This window comes from Ylistrum balloti, unplaced genomic scaffold (genome assembly GCF_031769215.1).
Source record: "Ylistrum balloti isolate Yb309-2 unplaced genomic scaffold, AGI_CSIRO_Ybal_v1 Utg369998, whole genome shotgun sequence".
Taxonomy (NCBI): domain Eukaryota; kingdom Metazoa; phylum Mollusca; class Bivalvia; order Pectinida; family Pectinidae; genus Ylistrum; species Ylistrum balloti.
This window is the reverse complement of record NW_026782077.1, coordinates 109,568-126,008: the sequence shown is the minus strand read 5'-3', so window position 1 is coordinate 126,008 and position 16,441 is coordinate 109,568. Positions and strand designations below refer to the sequence as shown.

General features: G+C 34.9%; 1 protein-coding gene across 2 annotated transcripts in view; it reads right to left on the bottom strand.

Moving 5' to 3' along the window:
- Positions 1-2,012: 2,012 nt before the first annotated feature.
- Positions 2,013-16,441, bottom strand: part of LOC132548026 (potassium voltage-gated channel protein Shal-like) — an 82,432-nt gene continuing 68,003 nt past the window's right edge. Inside the window, exons 4-5 of one of the 2 annotated variants that reach the window (XM_060211846.1) lie at positions 14,425-14,598; positions 2,013-10,858 (exon numbers count right to left, since the gene is read on the bottom strand). In XM_060211846.1, the coding sequence (XP_060067829.1) occupies positions 10,574-10,858; positions 14,425-14,598 (459 nt within the window). In that variant the 3' untranslated portion in view covers positions 2,013-10,573. The remainder of the gene's footprint in view (positions 10,859-14,424; positions 14,599-16,441) is intronic. The other variant, XM_060211845.1, reaches the window with a different exon arrangement.

The following is a 16,441-nucleotide window of genomic DNA, read 5'->3' as shown; positions in this document are numbered from 1 at the left end:
TATAGATCTCGTACACTACTTACGTCAGTGCTAGTACGCTCCACACTTGTCATTTGTCTGATGAAGGTGACCGTGTAGATCTCGTACACTACTTACGTCAGTGCTAGTACGCTCCACACTTGTCATTTGTCTGATGAAGGTGACCGTATAGATCTCGTACACTTACGTCAGTTTTTTTTGTCTGATGAAGGTGACCGTTAGATCTCGTACACTACTTACGTCAGTGCTAGTACGCTCCACACTTGTCATTTGTCTGATGAAGGTATGTTGTAGATCTCACAACTTACGTCAGGGCTAGTACGCTCCACGCTGGTCATTTGCCTGATGAAGGTGACCGTATAGATCTCGTGCACTGCGAACGTCAGTGCTAGTACCCTCCACGCTGGTCATTTGTCTGATGAAGGTGACCGTGTAGATCTCGTATACGTCAGTGCTAGTACTCCACACTGGTCATTTGTCTGATGAAGGTAACAGTGTAGATGTCGTTACAACTTACGTCAGTGCTAGTATTTGTCTGATGAAGGTAACTCCACACTTGTCATTTGTCTGATGAAGGTGACCGCATAGTTATCGAAACGTCACATCCTAATCTTCTGCTGGTTGTAAGATGAAGGTGACCGTGTAGTCATGGAAATGTCACATACCAATCTTGTACTGGTTGTGTAATAAGAATTTCTGTTTTATTGATGTCAAATATTGGTTGTTTTTATAGCGTCTCTCATTTTTCATGAACATTCCATTTATTTTTTTAATTTTCATTCATTGCGTGTTTAAGTCCATGTGCATATATGTTGTGATTCACAAGGTCTTGATTGGAATTGCCAGAAACGTGTAAATATCACTGGGTGATTTCCGTATGTACTGGTAATACTAGCGATATGGATAACATGAAATGTGTTAATTCTCGGATGCTTCATTTGCATGAACTCCATTAATGAACAGTTGGACTATATATTTCTGAAAATAGGACATTGAATTTGATAGATATATAAGTGAATTTCTTGTTCAACACTGCAGTCAGCATAGAGCATAAAAAATTGGGCCTCTGTCAAGCAGTTTTGGTTTCAATCCAGCCGAACTGATGTACACATTCTGTTATCTCATAGAGAAAAGCTCGATTTCGTTGTACGATATGAAGCTGGACATGTTTGATACTTGTTATCCTGTCTGTGGTTCCGTTGTACGATATGAAGCTGTACGTGTTTGATGCTTGTCATCCTGTCTGTGGTTCCGTTGTACGATATTATTCTGTACGTGTTTGATGCTCGTTAGTTTACCGGTTGGTTCCGTTGTACGAAAAGAAGCTGTACTTGTTTGATGCTTGTTATCCTGTCTGTGGTTCCGTTGTACGATATTATTCTGTACGTGTTTGATGCTTGTTATCCTGTCTGTGGTTCCGTTGTACGATATTATTCTGTACGTGTTTGATGCTTGTTATCCTGTCTGTGGTTCCGTTGTACGATAAGAAGCTGGACGTGTTTGATGCTTGTTATCCTGTCTGTGGTTCTGTTGTACGATATTATTCTGTACGTGTTTGATGCTTGTTATCCTGTCTGTGGTTCTGTTGTACGATATTATTCTGTACGTGTTTGATGCTTGTTATCCTGTCTGTGGTTCCGTTGTACGATAAGAAGCTGGACGTGTTTGATGCTTGTTATCATGGCTGTGGTTCTGTTGTGCGATAAGAAGCTGGACGCTCACCCTTCCGGAACACCCGGTCTAATTTTCCTTGCACTATTTAAAGAGTCATTAATAAATCTTTCCCTTTTTTATAATTTGCCACAGTCTCATCGAATTTGTGTTTTGAATTAAGATTCCTATGAAATGTCGTTATTTACTTTAAGTATTTTGTTTAAACAAGAGAACTGAACCATACTGATGCTATTTAATCCAATACTCACTAGCGGATGCTCCGCTTGATTATTAAGTAATGTGTATACTATAATCCAGCTACACACAAACTTATATTAAAAATTAACACATTACCAACAGAATACACAGAAAACAATGAATTGGTATTGTTGGGATTTTATTCGTAATCAAAAATGTAACAACGGGATCCTTCGTTCTACACCTACTTGCACTTGTCAAATGTACATTTGCCAAAAAAGATGGAAAAAAACAGGTGGATAATTAACGTTGATTAATATGTACAGGAGCCCGACCTTCAGTGTAGCAGTCAAGCTAAAGTTTCACATTCATAAATTCACTTACATGGTCGGATTAAATCTTATAAACCACACGCAGGGAGCGAAATCTCACCAACGCAATTGTCTAGTATAATATCATGTGCTGAAAATGCGTACGCAAAAGAAAAATGTGTAGATGTGAAAAATAAATTTTCACTAGCGTATTGAAAATGAGAAAAAAAAAGAAAGAAATTGAGAGACATTCTATCTATTTTGAAACAAAAGTTGAAAATGGTATATAAATGGAACGGTTCATCACCAAAGTTTGTTAAAGGTATATATATAGAGAGAGGGAGTCCATACATTATCAGTCTTTGCAATAAATACTAGTTATCTGATAAATCGTGACATGCTTTTCTGATAGTGGTTGGTCATTCATGAAAACTCTTAAGTGTGAAATGTTTTCAATACTGTGATTTATGGGTAATTCGTTTTCGATGTTTTTACGAGCAGTTAGATTGAAAGTTAGCAAGTTTCACTACATTGTATAGGAAAGTCCATCTAAATTTTACTCGTATGTTTTTTTCTTGTACCTAGAAATAAAAAATATGTCGATACATCTTTGCCCTTTGAAATTACGATAACAAAATGTCTACTTCAATATGTTTATATAAAAAGAATACGGAAATGCAATGGACATGTTTCTAAAGCACAATTAAGATATAAAGTGTAGTTAGAAAATTCACAAAACACTCACAGGAAATCTTAAGCATCCTTACATTACAATAAAACACTGTTTGGCAGATACAGTATTACATAGGTTAGAAGCCAATTATTGTTGGCAAAGAGGGACAGGATAATGTAAAGAATTTCCAAAATGTTATTGTTGTTTTAAGTTAATGGGGAAAAAACTTCTTGTAGATTCTCAAATATCGGTAAGATTTAAGATTAGAAGTAAACTGAAGGATTTGGCAAACGAAATTCTTTACTAAAGTCACAAGTGTAATATTTTCACATCAATATATCATATACAATGCTGTTTAAAAACAGATACAAACATTATCGGTTGATGAACAGAACATTGAAGATGAACAACACGAAACTGAATTCAGTTAACATAAAATTTGCACATTGTGTTTTTTTTTTTTTTAATTTCCTATAGAAACTAATAGTGCTGATCTGTAAACACTCGTAAGTAAAACTACGGCTACCCCATGAAATAGGCACTGTGTGACGATGCCTTACTGAGATCTGTAAATAGTTAAATCGAGAACCCTCTAAAGTAGACTTGTGTGTTGATTTCTAACTGATATTTGTAAACACTTGTTAGTTAAATCGAGTATCCCCTAAAGCAGACTTGAAAGTAGTTAAATCGAGCACCCCCTTGAAGGACGCACAATTTGACGATGTCACCAAATTAACATGACTGATAATATAGAGGATGTTAGTTTCGAGGGGAACAATTTGTCGTTCTGTTGGAGAAAAGAGTAAAATTGCGACAATTACAAACTTTGAAAATGAAATATTTGAAGACAATGTCTAATTCAGTATCGCTTTAAATATGTTTTACTTCAAAAGTTTACTTAAACCCGCACTATCGTAAACCAGACTGAAAATCCACGGTAGCGTTTAGTCTTACGAGACGTATATCATGGCATGCTCGTGTCATTCTTTATGTTTGAATAATGAAGACTTATGAAAATTATAACCGTTCTGAAAAATCTAGTTTCAGAACGGAAGGAGTCACGATATAACAGTGATGAGTACTACGGTTGAAGCTGCCAGTAAGTGTATCAGTCAATCGTACTCTTCAAACAATAGTTTTGTCTTACATTAGCAAAAGAATATATTTACATATATACCTGAATGTGTTGTATTTCCAATCAACGTGAGACCTTTGAACGGTCCAGTAGATAAATAGATGTTAGATCAGAAATGGCCACGTGAATGCATTGCTGAATGGTTTAATCATAGATATAAGTAAAACTGTTCATGTGTTGTAGTAGTTATCTAATGAAGAACAGATATACCAACACACTTGTTTCCATCAACACAGTGACCTTATATAATGTGATACATGTGTGATACATTAGTGGGCCACATGTACTGTCCTATCACAGGTATGTTTATTTCTTTTCTCATGTTTGTGTATACTTTCCTCTACTCACACACGCTATGTATATATGCCTGTACATGTGTGAGAACATTTGCCTCTAACCACACATTTTTGGACATAGATGTCTTATTTGTGTATAAATATGCATGTACATATGCGAGTACATTTGCTCTAATTACACACGTGTTTGGAAAAGTTAACGTCCATTTTCCTCTTTATATCAATCCAAAAGTTTCAACATTCATATAAACCGATTATGTGTTATACATTCCGCTATTCGAAATATGTGTAATAATATATTTTAACCTCGACTATTTAACCACACAATAGTTCAGAAATACACTTATCTTGCGCCTCTGATATGTACGCTACTTTATGTTGCTACTGTCATGAAGTCTGTATTAATTTTGACTATACTGTACATATAAAGACAAGATCTCTTTCTTTACCTGCACGTGAATCGTATGAACCGGGAAGACAAGGTGTCAAATTAAACCAAAATAATTTTTAGTGTTATTACCGTTCTAATTTCCAAATAGGTCAAACCAAAATGCTATATAGAACTACCTGATGTCAATTGAGGATAGCTGTAGCAAATATTCTCGTTTTTGCGCATGTTTGGTTCTTAGTCACAATATGTCAGGTTTGTGACAATGCTACTGGAGAAAAGTTTATATCAGCTCAACAATACAGACGAAAAATGAGACCGATCATAGATAAATAAGCCATGGAATTGTCGTTCAGATAAGAGAAAATCTATTTAAGAAGATATCTTAAGTTATCATAGTTAGCGTCAGACTCCTTTTTCTTACTATATAACACTGTTTAGAAATACTTGAGAGTGTTTTAAAAATAAATTGTCTCGGAAGCATAACTCAATTTCAATGAATTTTAATCGGATTTAAAATTTCTTTATTCTCTCGGGTTCCTTTGGTGAAAGAGCCACATTTAAATTTTAAATTGAACATTTGAAGTGTCCACGTCACAGTTACTTAACTTATAACCTTAAAGGTGTACGTACCCTTAAGTCTTTGCGACACAATAAGGTAGTAAATATCACGTTGTCGCCATGTTAAGCTTACAGTATCAAGCCTTACACTTTTAAATACTTGTCACAGTGTCCCAAGATGTTACTGTATGTTCTGAACAAGGTTGGAGCTTGCTCATTTCCCAGTACCAACTAAATAAAAACGAAACTGCTGGATATTGATGTAAAGTGCATAGTGAGCCATTTCCGGCAATAGCCTGAGAACAACGAACATTCGGAATTTCCTATACACTAGACCATTCGTTAACCTCGGGACTTATCCCCAGGTTATTATAGAAAATTTTGGCAATAATGATTCTGCTGATTCCGCATGCTTAACTGCTACTGTATCACGCCCCGCTATTTCTATATAAAATCAAAACCACCAAATGTTGTTGTTGTTTTCTTTTATATCGATGCTGCCTCAGAAAAAAATCTAGTATTTGTGAAATATCGGCTAATATCATTTTTCAAACGTAAAACTACCAAACAATATCAGACGGTCATTTTCTATGAGCAAACCTTATATATAAACAATAGGGGTTTTACATGGTTTGTTAGACACTGACAAAGTAAGGAGACAATGAAGATCAGATACAGAAGACACGGCGCCAAGTTTACAATTCTGTAACTTTATAATCCTTTAGCTACTGAGAGAAGACATGCAGTAGTTAGAACATCACCGTGGGAAACATCATCGTGTAATTGAAATAAAAACATTCGACATCTATATCACAGGACAAATTAGCATCCGTTCATGGAGAAATATCTATCACGTAACTTTGTAATAACATTTCAACATACAATAATCAGAAATTTTGATAAAGCAGGTGAGATGTAGACCTATATGTACCTGTTACGAACTGTTCTGTAGAATTACTCTTCATATATAGATAAACAAATATTTATATCAAGTAAACAATGTATGTTTTCAATCTATATTTCATGTTCTATATATATCATAAAGTACATCACAAGTACTACATAAACATATCATTAAAATTTTACCAATATCATAACAGTTGTAAACCTTATCTAGTATAAGATGTATTTTATACAATATCAGAAATTTTGTAGTGTAAGTTTTATGTCTTTTATTTCAATATTTTTTAAAGATATTAATATTATCTATAAGACCCGGAATATTAATCTTCTTTTCTGTAATATTGAAGAGAGTGAAGTTACACACATATATATTTATAAATCACATCAGATCACTTTTATCAATATTTGACTTTAAAAAGAAAAAAATGCTTCCTGACAAAATTTCCATTGGCTTTTTATAGTAAAAATACACTAACTTGGAATGATTAGTGTTACATATTGTAGATATCAACACACTGACGATGAAATATTTCTTTGTTTTGTTTTTGTTTTTTTTTTTTTCCAAATTTTTGCTTGATTTCAATAAATGTCCCGTCCCGTCCCGTCCCGTGCAGGTCAGCATTTTAACAGGTATTTTACAGTTACTGTCTATTAATAATCATTCCTGTTTCTTTAGCACATGTCCACTCTGCAAGTTTGAGATTCCTTTCCGAAAAAGTTTGAAACATATTGACCATTCTCCCTACAAATATATACATGCATTCTATACATATCTTCTGTTGTACAATATTCCGCCATCTAAGTACAATTATCACAATTTGTATCAGAATGCTATTTTCTACCATGTCACTAAGACCATTTTGAAGTCCTAGTGCACTAGTGTTGCAACAGCTCAGCTATGGACGCCAAGCGCAAATTGTGTCAAGATTCTGCGAAAGGTAAGTTTCTTATATATGTCTATATATTCTGATTGTATATTTGATAAACAGTAAGAAAAGTACCGGTTTTCACCTCTAAATTAATATGATGCAACTGACATTTTAATTTGCCGTGGAGTTATCAATCACAGGTGTGCTTAAACATTTTTTGTGTTCTTATGATCAATGTTTAAACAATTTGAAGATCATAACAACATTGGGCAAGGAATAAACAGTTGCAAGCTTCAAGATCTATTTAGTCTGGTAAAGAATTGGTATCCTGCTGAGTCGGTTTTAACTGTTACAGGACCAAGCAACATTGATAAACATTTAGATTTTTGTTGTAACAGACCGTATACGGCTGGTATTTACAAACTGTCGTTACCTAGTATCTGCAGGAATTCTAATTCACTATAAACATCAGAACATATCTTTATAACTAACACTTTTCTTTATTCTTATACTAGCCAGGAAACACATTTTGGCAAAATATTCACTGGTTATGGTGCTGTTAGTGGAAAAACGAAAATGAAAGTCAACCTCCAAAATTTAAAATTTGAAAATAAATACTAAAAGCTATGAAAGCTAGCATTGAATAAAATTACTTGATGCATGGTTACCTAGGATCCTATGGCCCCTGCAATACAATGACGTATACAAGATCTATCAAAGGTATGGACTTTTTGTGTTTGTAGAAAGTGAAGTCATGACGTTTGAAATGTAAAGTCGCAACATCCCTTCCCTTGAATCCCTTCAATCAACAATTTATCTAAAAGTAAAACACTTATCACGCGAAATTGTTTCTGAGGATAAAATTGATCAATAAAACAATATATATATATAAGTGAGCGAGCTCTGCGTCGCAGGCAAAGCTCGGAGAATTCTCGTCGGGCCTGTTTGGCTAAAACAAATAAAGACAAACACAAACGAAACGACTTCTGGGGTGGCAGTATGGTTCCGATGAGGCATGCGCGAGTAAAAAAATCACTAGATGGCAGCTCAATCTGGAAATGTATCATTCGAGTATTCAGTGCAAAACCAATGTTAAGAGGTAGTATTTTTGACGTCGTTAAAGAGAAAACAAAACTATCCTATGTTGACATACACAGCGGGAGATTTCACAAAGACGTTTTATCTTGTTAAAACAAGCAGTTGTGTTCGACTGCCATCCGATAACATTTTTGAGATATGGTATCTGATCTCGCCATAACGGAGTTTCAATGAATCCCTAATGCTAAATTAATCATCGAAAAATGGCTTACACCGAGGAACACCCTCAAAAGCACAATGATGCAATGCGCTCGAAGTGACGTCAGCATTTCGTGTGTATGTGGTGAACGTCAAAAAAAGTACACACAAATAGTTGGTTGAGAAATATTGATGAATCTTATGTAGATGCCACCCTCATTGTAATGTCACGGATGTAATGAACTATTAGTACCCATAACTACGGTAACATATTTACTGCAATGCTAAATGACACTGGTTAATTTTCCAAATATGACGTCTTTGAATTTCGTCTTCATCCAAATAGGAATAATCTACTCCGTTTTGATTCCGAACGACGTCTATGTATATCTTAATCTCATAAAGAAATGCAAGCAATAGTGCACAGCACTTCCACATGTGTGCACACCTCATAAGCAATATTTGCATTAAAAAAATAGATAAAAAAGTCATGGACAAACCTTGAGCTGATTCATCCGCTGACAGTATGCATGAGATGCAAACTTACTGTTCCATTCCCTTTCACTCATTAATTCCATGGTAACCGTACCATTCTCACAAATCTTAAATAAATATATATAGAAGCAAATTTTTAAAAGAAAATGTGTTTGATTTTAAAAAAGTTAACAATTTGAAGACTCTTCATTGGTATTTACATGTTAAATCCCTCGTGGGCAAACTCACAAACTACTAGTACAGCATAAAGCTAAAGGTATTTCACACTGGTCATAGCACGGACAACGGTCACTACGCCAAACATTAAAATGATGCTATGGTTTCAAATCCGAAAGTTGATTCGAAATAAACACCTCTTAATTTCATTTTCATGCTGTTTGTTCTGTTAAAGGCTGTACACTTTCTTTGTGTTGTAATGGTGTCGTGTACTGCCCTTAACAGGTATCAGACTTACAATGCATACTTGGGACACAAGTCTAGATCCTCAAAATACATGTGACTATGGGTAGCAGTCCAGACTGCTGAAGGGTGGCTTTTAAAACTTTGTTATATTCATTGACACGAATTCAGTGCGGAATTCGAAACAAAATAAATAAATTAATTAAAATTATTTAACAATATATTATAACATATGTTCAAGAGAATAGAAGCAGGCCAGCGCCTTGATAAGTATGCACAGATTTTCTCCAAACCGATGAAAGTAGCTTGTTTAGCCACAAAAATATATATACATACATTGAGGAAACTTACTTCCTGTTTCCCTGCTTTTACGACTTAAGGCTCTTTATGAAACTAGATAACCAAAAACCGCTCGTTACAAATAGATATGAATTCGGTCACACTATTTTGTATGTTATGACAGAACCGTTACCGTGAACATGGATATATTTAGTCTGGACTGCCGCCATAGAAGCGTGGTTACATTTTGGTGCCAGCGACTGGATACAACCAAATACTATTACAAATACGCTTACCCAATCACAATTAAAGAAGCATCACTCCCTGGATAAAAACGACCACCACTCGACAAGAAATTTCAACCCAGAGAAAAAGTTAAGTTTTCCATTCGTTAGGAAATTCAACATGATAAAACCGCGATAAAAAAACTTAATGTCCATCCATATCATTCAAACAAGGGATTAAGAATAGCATATAATGAGATCATCATGGTTAAGGATTATACAAAAATGTAAATACTATTATCTACAGCTTCATGGAAGTGAAAACAGTCTCATATGATATGAAAGAATGTGAAGTATGGTATTGAAAGTAGAATTCGGGTATCTCATGAATCAAACGTTCTCGTGTTACCTTCCTCTTGTATCCGTTTTTCGTCTAATTTGAGGAACAATCACACCTACCGATATATATCGCCATACGTACTCATTAGGATTGTAGGAAACACATCGAGAAACAAAACTGGTATCCGCAAAACATTCCGATATTTAGGCCATCAATTGCAATGTGACTGAAATGTTACAATACGGCCTATAGAACAGGGAAACTGACAGATTATGTCCCTGTTTACGCACCGAACCCTTCTCGTCTCCTTTGATTAATTTCCGGTCAGCTTTTGATTGAAGAGCTCAGATGAGTGATGTAAGCAGGAAAGTGTTTTCCTGATTTCTTCAAATGACTTCACAGATGTTTACTTTGGGATAAAACCGTACTCTTTGAAACTCTTTGCTCAGAAATTTCCAGTTTTTGGAAAATAGAAAACATTTTTACCTCTTCTTGTACACGCTTTATCGCTACCTTCAGTAAGAACACGTTTTCTTGAATCGCGACAGCATCGAATATCCTACTGTTATAAATCTCGAGAGTCTCAATCACAACACGCCATTTCTATATTCCTAACTATATCCATGTCCTGTTATCACAAGGTGGAAATCCGTATGACGTTTCCTGGATTCTGTGCTAGTCCTGGGTTTGGACTGCCATATTTGGGTGATATAGTGCCGCTTGTGCTCTGGGTTTGGGCTGATTCGGTCTCTGGGGTAGTACTTGGTGTTGGGAGGGTCACAATAGCAGTGGTAACAGTAAGAGTATTGTTGGGCTTGTTGTTTGTAGATGTGCCTACAGCATTTAAACTCGACCTAGAAGATCTGTTTATTGTTGGCATTCGAATCTGTATGTCATTCAGATCATCCTTGTCTGCTTTCTGCAAAACGTATAAACAAACATATCATTAATACATATAGGAATATCATTGCTGGATCGGATTAGTCAATGACATACAATGCACATTTCTGTTTAAACCCTGTTGATGGTCAATCGGTTCTGTCACAGGAAACGAAATGAAAACCATTTCGATTTGGAAAAAGAAATGAAATAAAATAAATAAAATCATTTTGGCGATTTGAGATCGTCGTTATCAACACTTCCTTTCGCTACTACCTGACTGGTCCTATGTCTGTCAGTAATAAAGCGGGATGGTTACCGTAAATCACAACATACTGATGACAATACAAACACAGATTATAAATAACAATATCGGATTTAGTAATTACTTACAGACTACACTGAATAACAACACTCATGAAAAGCGTTTTAAAACAGCTTCAACATCATTCATATCACCACCAAATATTGCGTACATTGTGACCCAGGTACACCTTCAGGAACATTATTTGACGATGAAACCTGATTAAAGCAACCCCTACATAATACATACATTTGAAGTCTAACTATATTTCACTAATCATTTTCATGTTCTTCCGATGACCTGGTTACCGCTGCTTTGCGTGAGGTAATTTATATGTTAACATAGACTTGATATTCTGTGATATTCAAAAGACGAATGATATTCTCTATACGTGTTTTCCTGACGGTCCTTACTATCAGGCTAAAGCCATGTACAGCCAACAACAACCATCACGTGTACACAACACTTCTTGGAATGTATATTTTAGGCACGAGGGGTACCAATACAGTCACTTTGGCAAACACACATTCAACAATAGTACTCTAACATTTCGTGTTAGTAACTGTGTTCACTCTATCACTGCCTACTTTGGGACCTCCTAAATCTCTTGTCTACTCGTCAATGACATTAGAATGTGTATTTCCTATCGTCCATGATAATATTCAAGAAACGTTCTTACCGTAAATGACACGACCGAGTGTATCACCATAGTAGTGTATCACCATAGTAGTGTATCACCATAGTAATGTATCACCATAGTATCACCATAGTAGTGTATCACCATAGTAATGTATCACCATAGTAGTGTATCACCATAGTAATGTATCACCATAGTAGTATATCACCATAGTAATGTATCACCATAGTAGTGTATCACCATAGTAGTGTATCACCATAGTAATGTATCACCATAGTATCACCATAGTAGTGTATCACCATAGTAATGTATCACCATAGTAGTGTATCACCATAGTAAGGTATCACCATAGTAGTGTATCACCATAGTAGTGTATCACCATAGTAATGTATCACCATAGTAGTGTATCACCATAGTAATGTATCACCATAGTAGTGTATCACCATAGTAGTGTATCACCATAGTAATGTATCACCATAGTAGTGTATCACCATAGTAATATATGATCGTCGTTAGGATACGATATAAAACCAAAAAGAATTGGTTCCGTTCTTGTTTTACTTGTTTCCATTGAGAACCCAACTTTACTTCTTTGGATTGACCAAGGTTTACACGCCGTAGATGCAAAAGACGCTTACTCTTTCAGAACACTTAATCTTATTCTCCTTGTCCTTTTTAGGAATCTCCGTGTTAATCTTTCGTTCTTTCATGTTTCGTCCTCGACGAATTTGAGAGTGGATCTAAATACTTTTGACATGTCAGTTTTGTTTTTGGTTTTTTGTTTGTATTTATAAAACAGTGTTTCCCGTGCCTTCGATTATCACGTAAATATTACTGTTTTTACAATCTGTTACAATCTTTCACTGTTGCCATATGCACAAGTGAGTGTTTTTTCTTACCTTCTTTTCGATTGTCCTTTGAAAAGTAGAACTTATTTCACATTAAAACTACTTTCCTATAAAAGAAACACGTGACCCTCTGAATCCTATATTATCATATTATCTCCTTTCAATAAATTTTGCCTTTCTGCATATCATGAAAAATATCATGCCATCTCACTTTGTACAATTTCATAATTTAATCTCTTTTTGGAAAAATGTCTCACCTAGTAAAATACATGACTCCATAAAACCTATTGCTCCACTAAAATTCTCGTCCAAACAATCGAAATTGCCTTATTAACTTTCATTAACATTCTCACTCAAACTATTGACTTTTCCTCTTGGAAACCGTGCAACTTTTCATTTATTAATATTGGCATAGTGGAACTTCAAACTTTTCTCCCCAGCTACAGAATTCACTCTTTATTTTGAATAGCATCTGGTAAATTCTTACCCGAACTACCAAATTCTCACCATCATTGTACATTTGTGACATTCTAACACCGACATGATGAGAAATCAGTCACCAGTTTCTACATTTATATCAGTTATAAACGTGAATATTTTACTGGCTTACCCGTTATTTCCAACGTAACATTGGACCCGTTGATTCTCAAGTCTATTTCTTACCTTCATTTGTACAGCTGAGTGTTTTCCGTTGCAAATACCATTTAAAATCATGATGAAATCATATTTGTATCCCCACAAGTTCAAGTGAGCAACTTTGAATATCATCTTACCTTTTTGTACAAACGTGTAACGAAATGTATTAGCTAACTACTCTTGTACGTTTGATTAATGACAATAATTAGGTTTAAACAAACCACATTTTTTCATCGAAAAGAGAAGGTGTCCTTCATCCCACATTTGCAAATGATACTAATATATAAAGTGGAAAAATTACTTTGACGAAAATTTGAATGAATCATTAGATTTCACTCATAAGTAAATGCGTATTTATCTTACATATATAGAAATCGGGTGTTGAAATAAAAATGGAACTTTTTTGAAAACACAGAGTATTTTATACATAGCTTGAATACTATCTGATCAATGTTGAGTCAGAGGAATTGAAAAAAAATCAATTCATAGAAATTGAATCAAAAAGTTATTAAATAAATATTTTGAAAGTAAAGCTTCAAACATAGCATAATAACACGAAATAAAGTCCATTGAAATATATATATATATATAAAATGAGTGAAATCAAATGCATAATGGAAAACTATCAAAATTGCATTCCTGGTTAAGAAAAAAACGTGCTGTGTTTTTGAGATACCCGACCAATTGGTAAAATTGATGATCGGAACACAACAACAGTTCCTCATGCATTGAATTGTACAGAAGAAAAGACACGACGACAAGAGGTAAGGATAGAGGAGAAAGTCGTGCGGTTACGATGCACGCATTTGTGTTAGAAGTAACACAGAAAACAAAGTCAACTCAATGCAGATTTAAACATGCAAAGCGTATACCGTTCTAAATTGTTAAGTTAAATAATGACGAAAAATAAATTTAACACCTTCCAATCTTAGAGGGAAGAACTAAAGATAATTAATACTCCCTCGGGGTGACTCCACCCACTGTTATTAGGAGCAAGATTTTGTTGTTGTATAACTACGGAAACAAGTCGGCAAACTTAAGGGATGAAAAATAATAACCGCTCCCTACACAGCGTGCACGGTAATGACACCGGATATCCGCCCTGTCTGACAGACGCAGAAATAAACCAGTTGGAAATAAGTAGAAAGCGAGGACGATATGTCGCCAACATGTTTCCTTACCTTACTTACTAAATATCTCCGATGTGATGAGAACCTACGAGCGCAACAGCCAGTGCTTCGCCCTTTGGGATCCAGCGAGGTCAATGAAGGATCCGGGGAGGGCGGGGGAGTCTCCGAAGGCTTAGTTGTAAGGGCTCCATTAAATGTCAGTTCTATATCCCCGAATTCACGGTCCTACAAAAGGGCACATTGGTTCTACAGTTGCCAGCGCCCTCACTTTGTTATGGGAAATTAAAACTGCATTCTTTTCTCTGTTGATATCCAGGTGTGTTAACACGTATTCGAGTATTTTTTTTACTGTTCAAGGAAGGCCAATACATTCATCCCAAACGCAACACGTTTTATATACTGCTGCATCTGGGATGGTGTTTTGATAAATCTGAAGGGTGTGAAACTATAACAAATTGAGTGCACAAAGGAGCCCCGTTAGTCTACGTGCTTTTGAATTCAGAAAAAAATATGAATAGAATAAAGAATTTCTAGGCAAACTCTGCAAAGATGAAAGGTAAATATTGTTTGTTATAAAAACACTTCATTTTCGGATCTGGTGTTCGGAATAACGGGGCTCCTCTGTGTTTATATTAAGATAGAAAAATTACAAGTATTGTGTTAATTATTATCACATTCCGAAGTGATAAAGAGAAAGTTGTGAAATTATATTAAAGGTAGTTATATTTTAGTCAGGTGAAGGACACAATTGGCCCTACTTGATACCAAAAACAAGTGCAACAGATCACGTCGCACGTAACACATTCAACATCATGATAAATGTGAAAAGTTTGTTTATGGAAGAAAAAAAGTGTGATAAATATAAAGTAAAAAAAAGATTTCTTTATAATATAAATTCAATGTAAAGACTTCAATCTTCTGCCTGTCTCCGTTAGTTTGCAAAAATTTAATTTTATTAGCCAATAAGTCAGTATCACTTGAACGCTTGTTATCTACAAGGGTAATAGGTCAGTATCACTTGAACGCTTGTTTTCTACAAGGGTAATAAGCAGCTGTTATAAGCATATATAGTAAACTACAGGAATGACGTGGAAACAACTAAGCGTTCAAACCGTTACTACTCAAACTACTAACTTCCTAGAGAGTGCATCTGACGGAGACAGAATCGTCCACAGCGTATGTTAGTCATCAGAAAGGATAAACATGCAAAACAGAGTTAATTCTAAATTATTCTTATCAAGAACACAACAAGGTACAGATGATCATATATCATACTTCCTTGGAACAAGAACAACGAAACAGAGATTAAAGTTTTGAAAATATTGAAATTTGAACAAGTTAAAAATTGTATTTCTAAAATTTTGTTATTCTGTATATAAAACAATTAAAACAAATTTATCGTTTTACTTAATTATAACAAAATGTACATTTCATCATTGGTTCTTTCTGTTTTTTAATGATTTTTACGCTCCTATCAAATGCATTCTCCGGTTGCTGCTTGGCCTGTGTAAGTATATATGTAATATATATATATAGGAACGAAAGCAAGAAAGACAAGCACTCCGTAAGGACACATTTGCAAGGAAAAGGTTTAAGATATCAAAACGACGTTGCTGAAATATGTATCTTGATTATCATGTTAAATGTAACCATCTCACCAACGTGATTCTGTCAACACCCTTCCCCCATTACTCAAAAAGCTCGCCCAAAAGCCAGTAGGAATTGAGTGCAATACAATAGATGCATTTCAGTCCAGGGATATGTTGTTATAGTGGAAAATTAATTAATAGAAATAATTAATAGATAGTTCAACAAATATGCACTTATGTAGTAGACACACAATCTATAAAGGAAAAGAGGTGATTGATAACAGATGTCAGTTTTCAAGTAATACACTATACTAGGAAAAGTACACTGTATGTTTAAATACAGGGTGAAAGATCATTCTACTCCACTACAAAAACAGATATTTTATTAATAATTTTGCAATATTATTGTGTAAGATCCGCATGTGAGACGATATTCTACTGAATATATCGTAGTAATGGTTAGCAGGCAGAATACCATG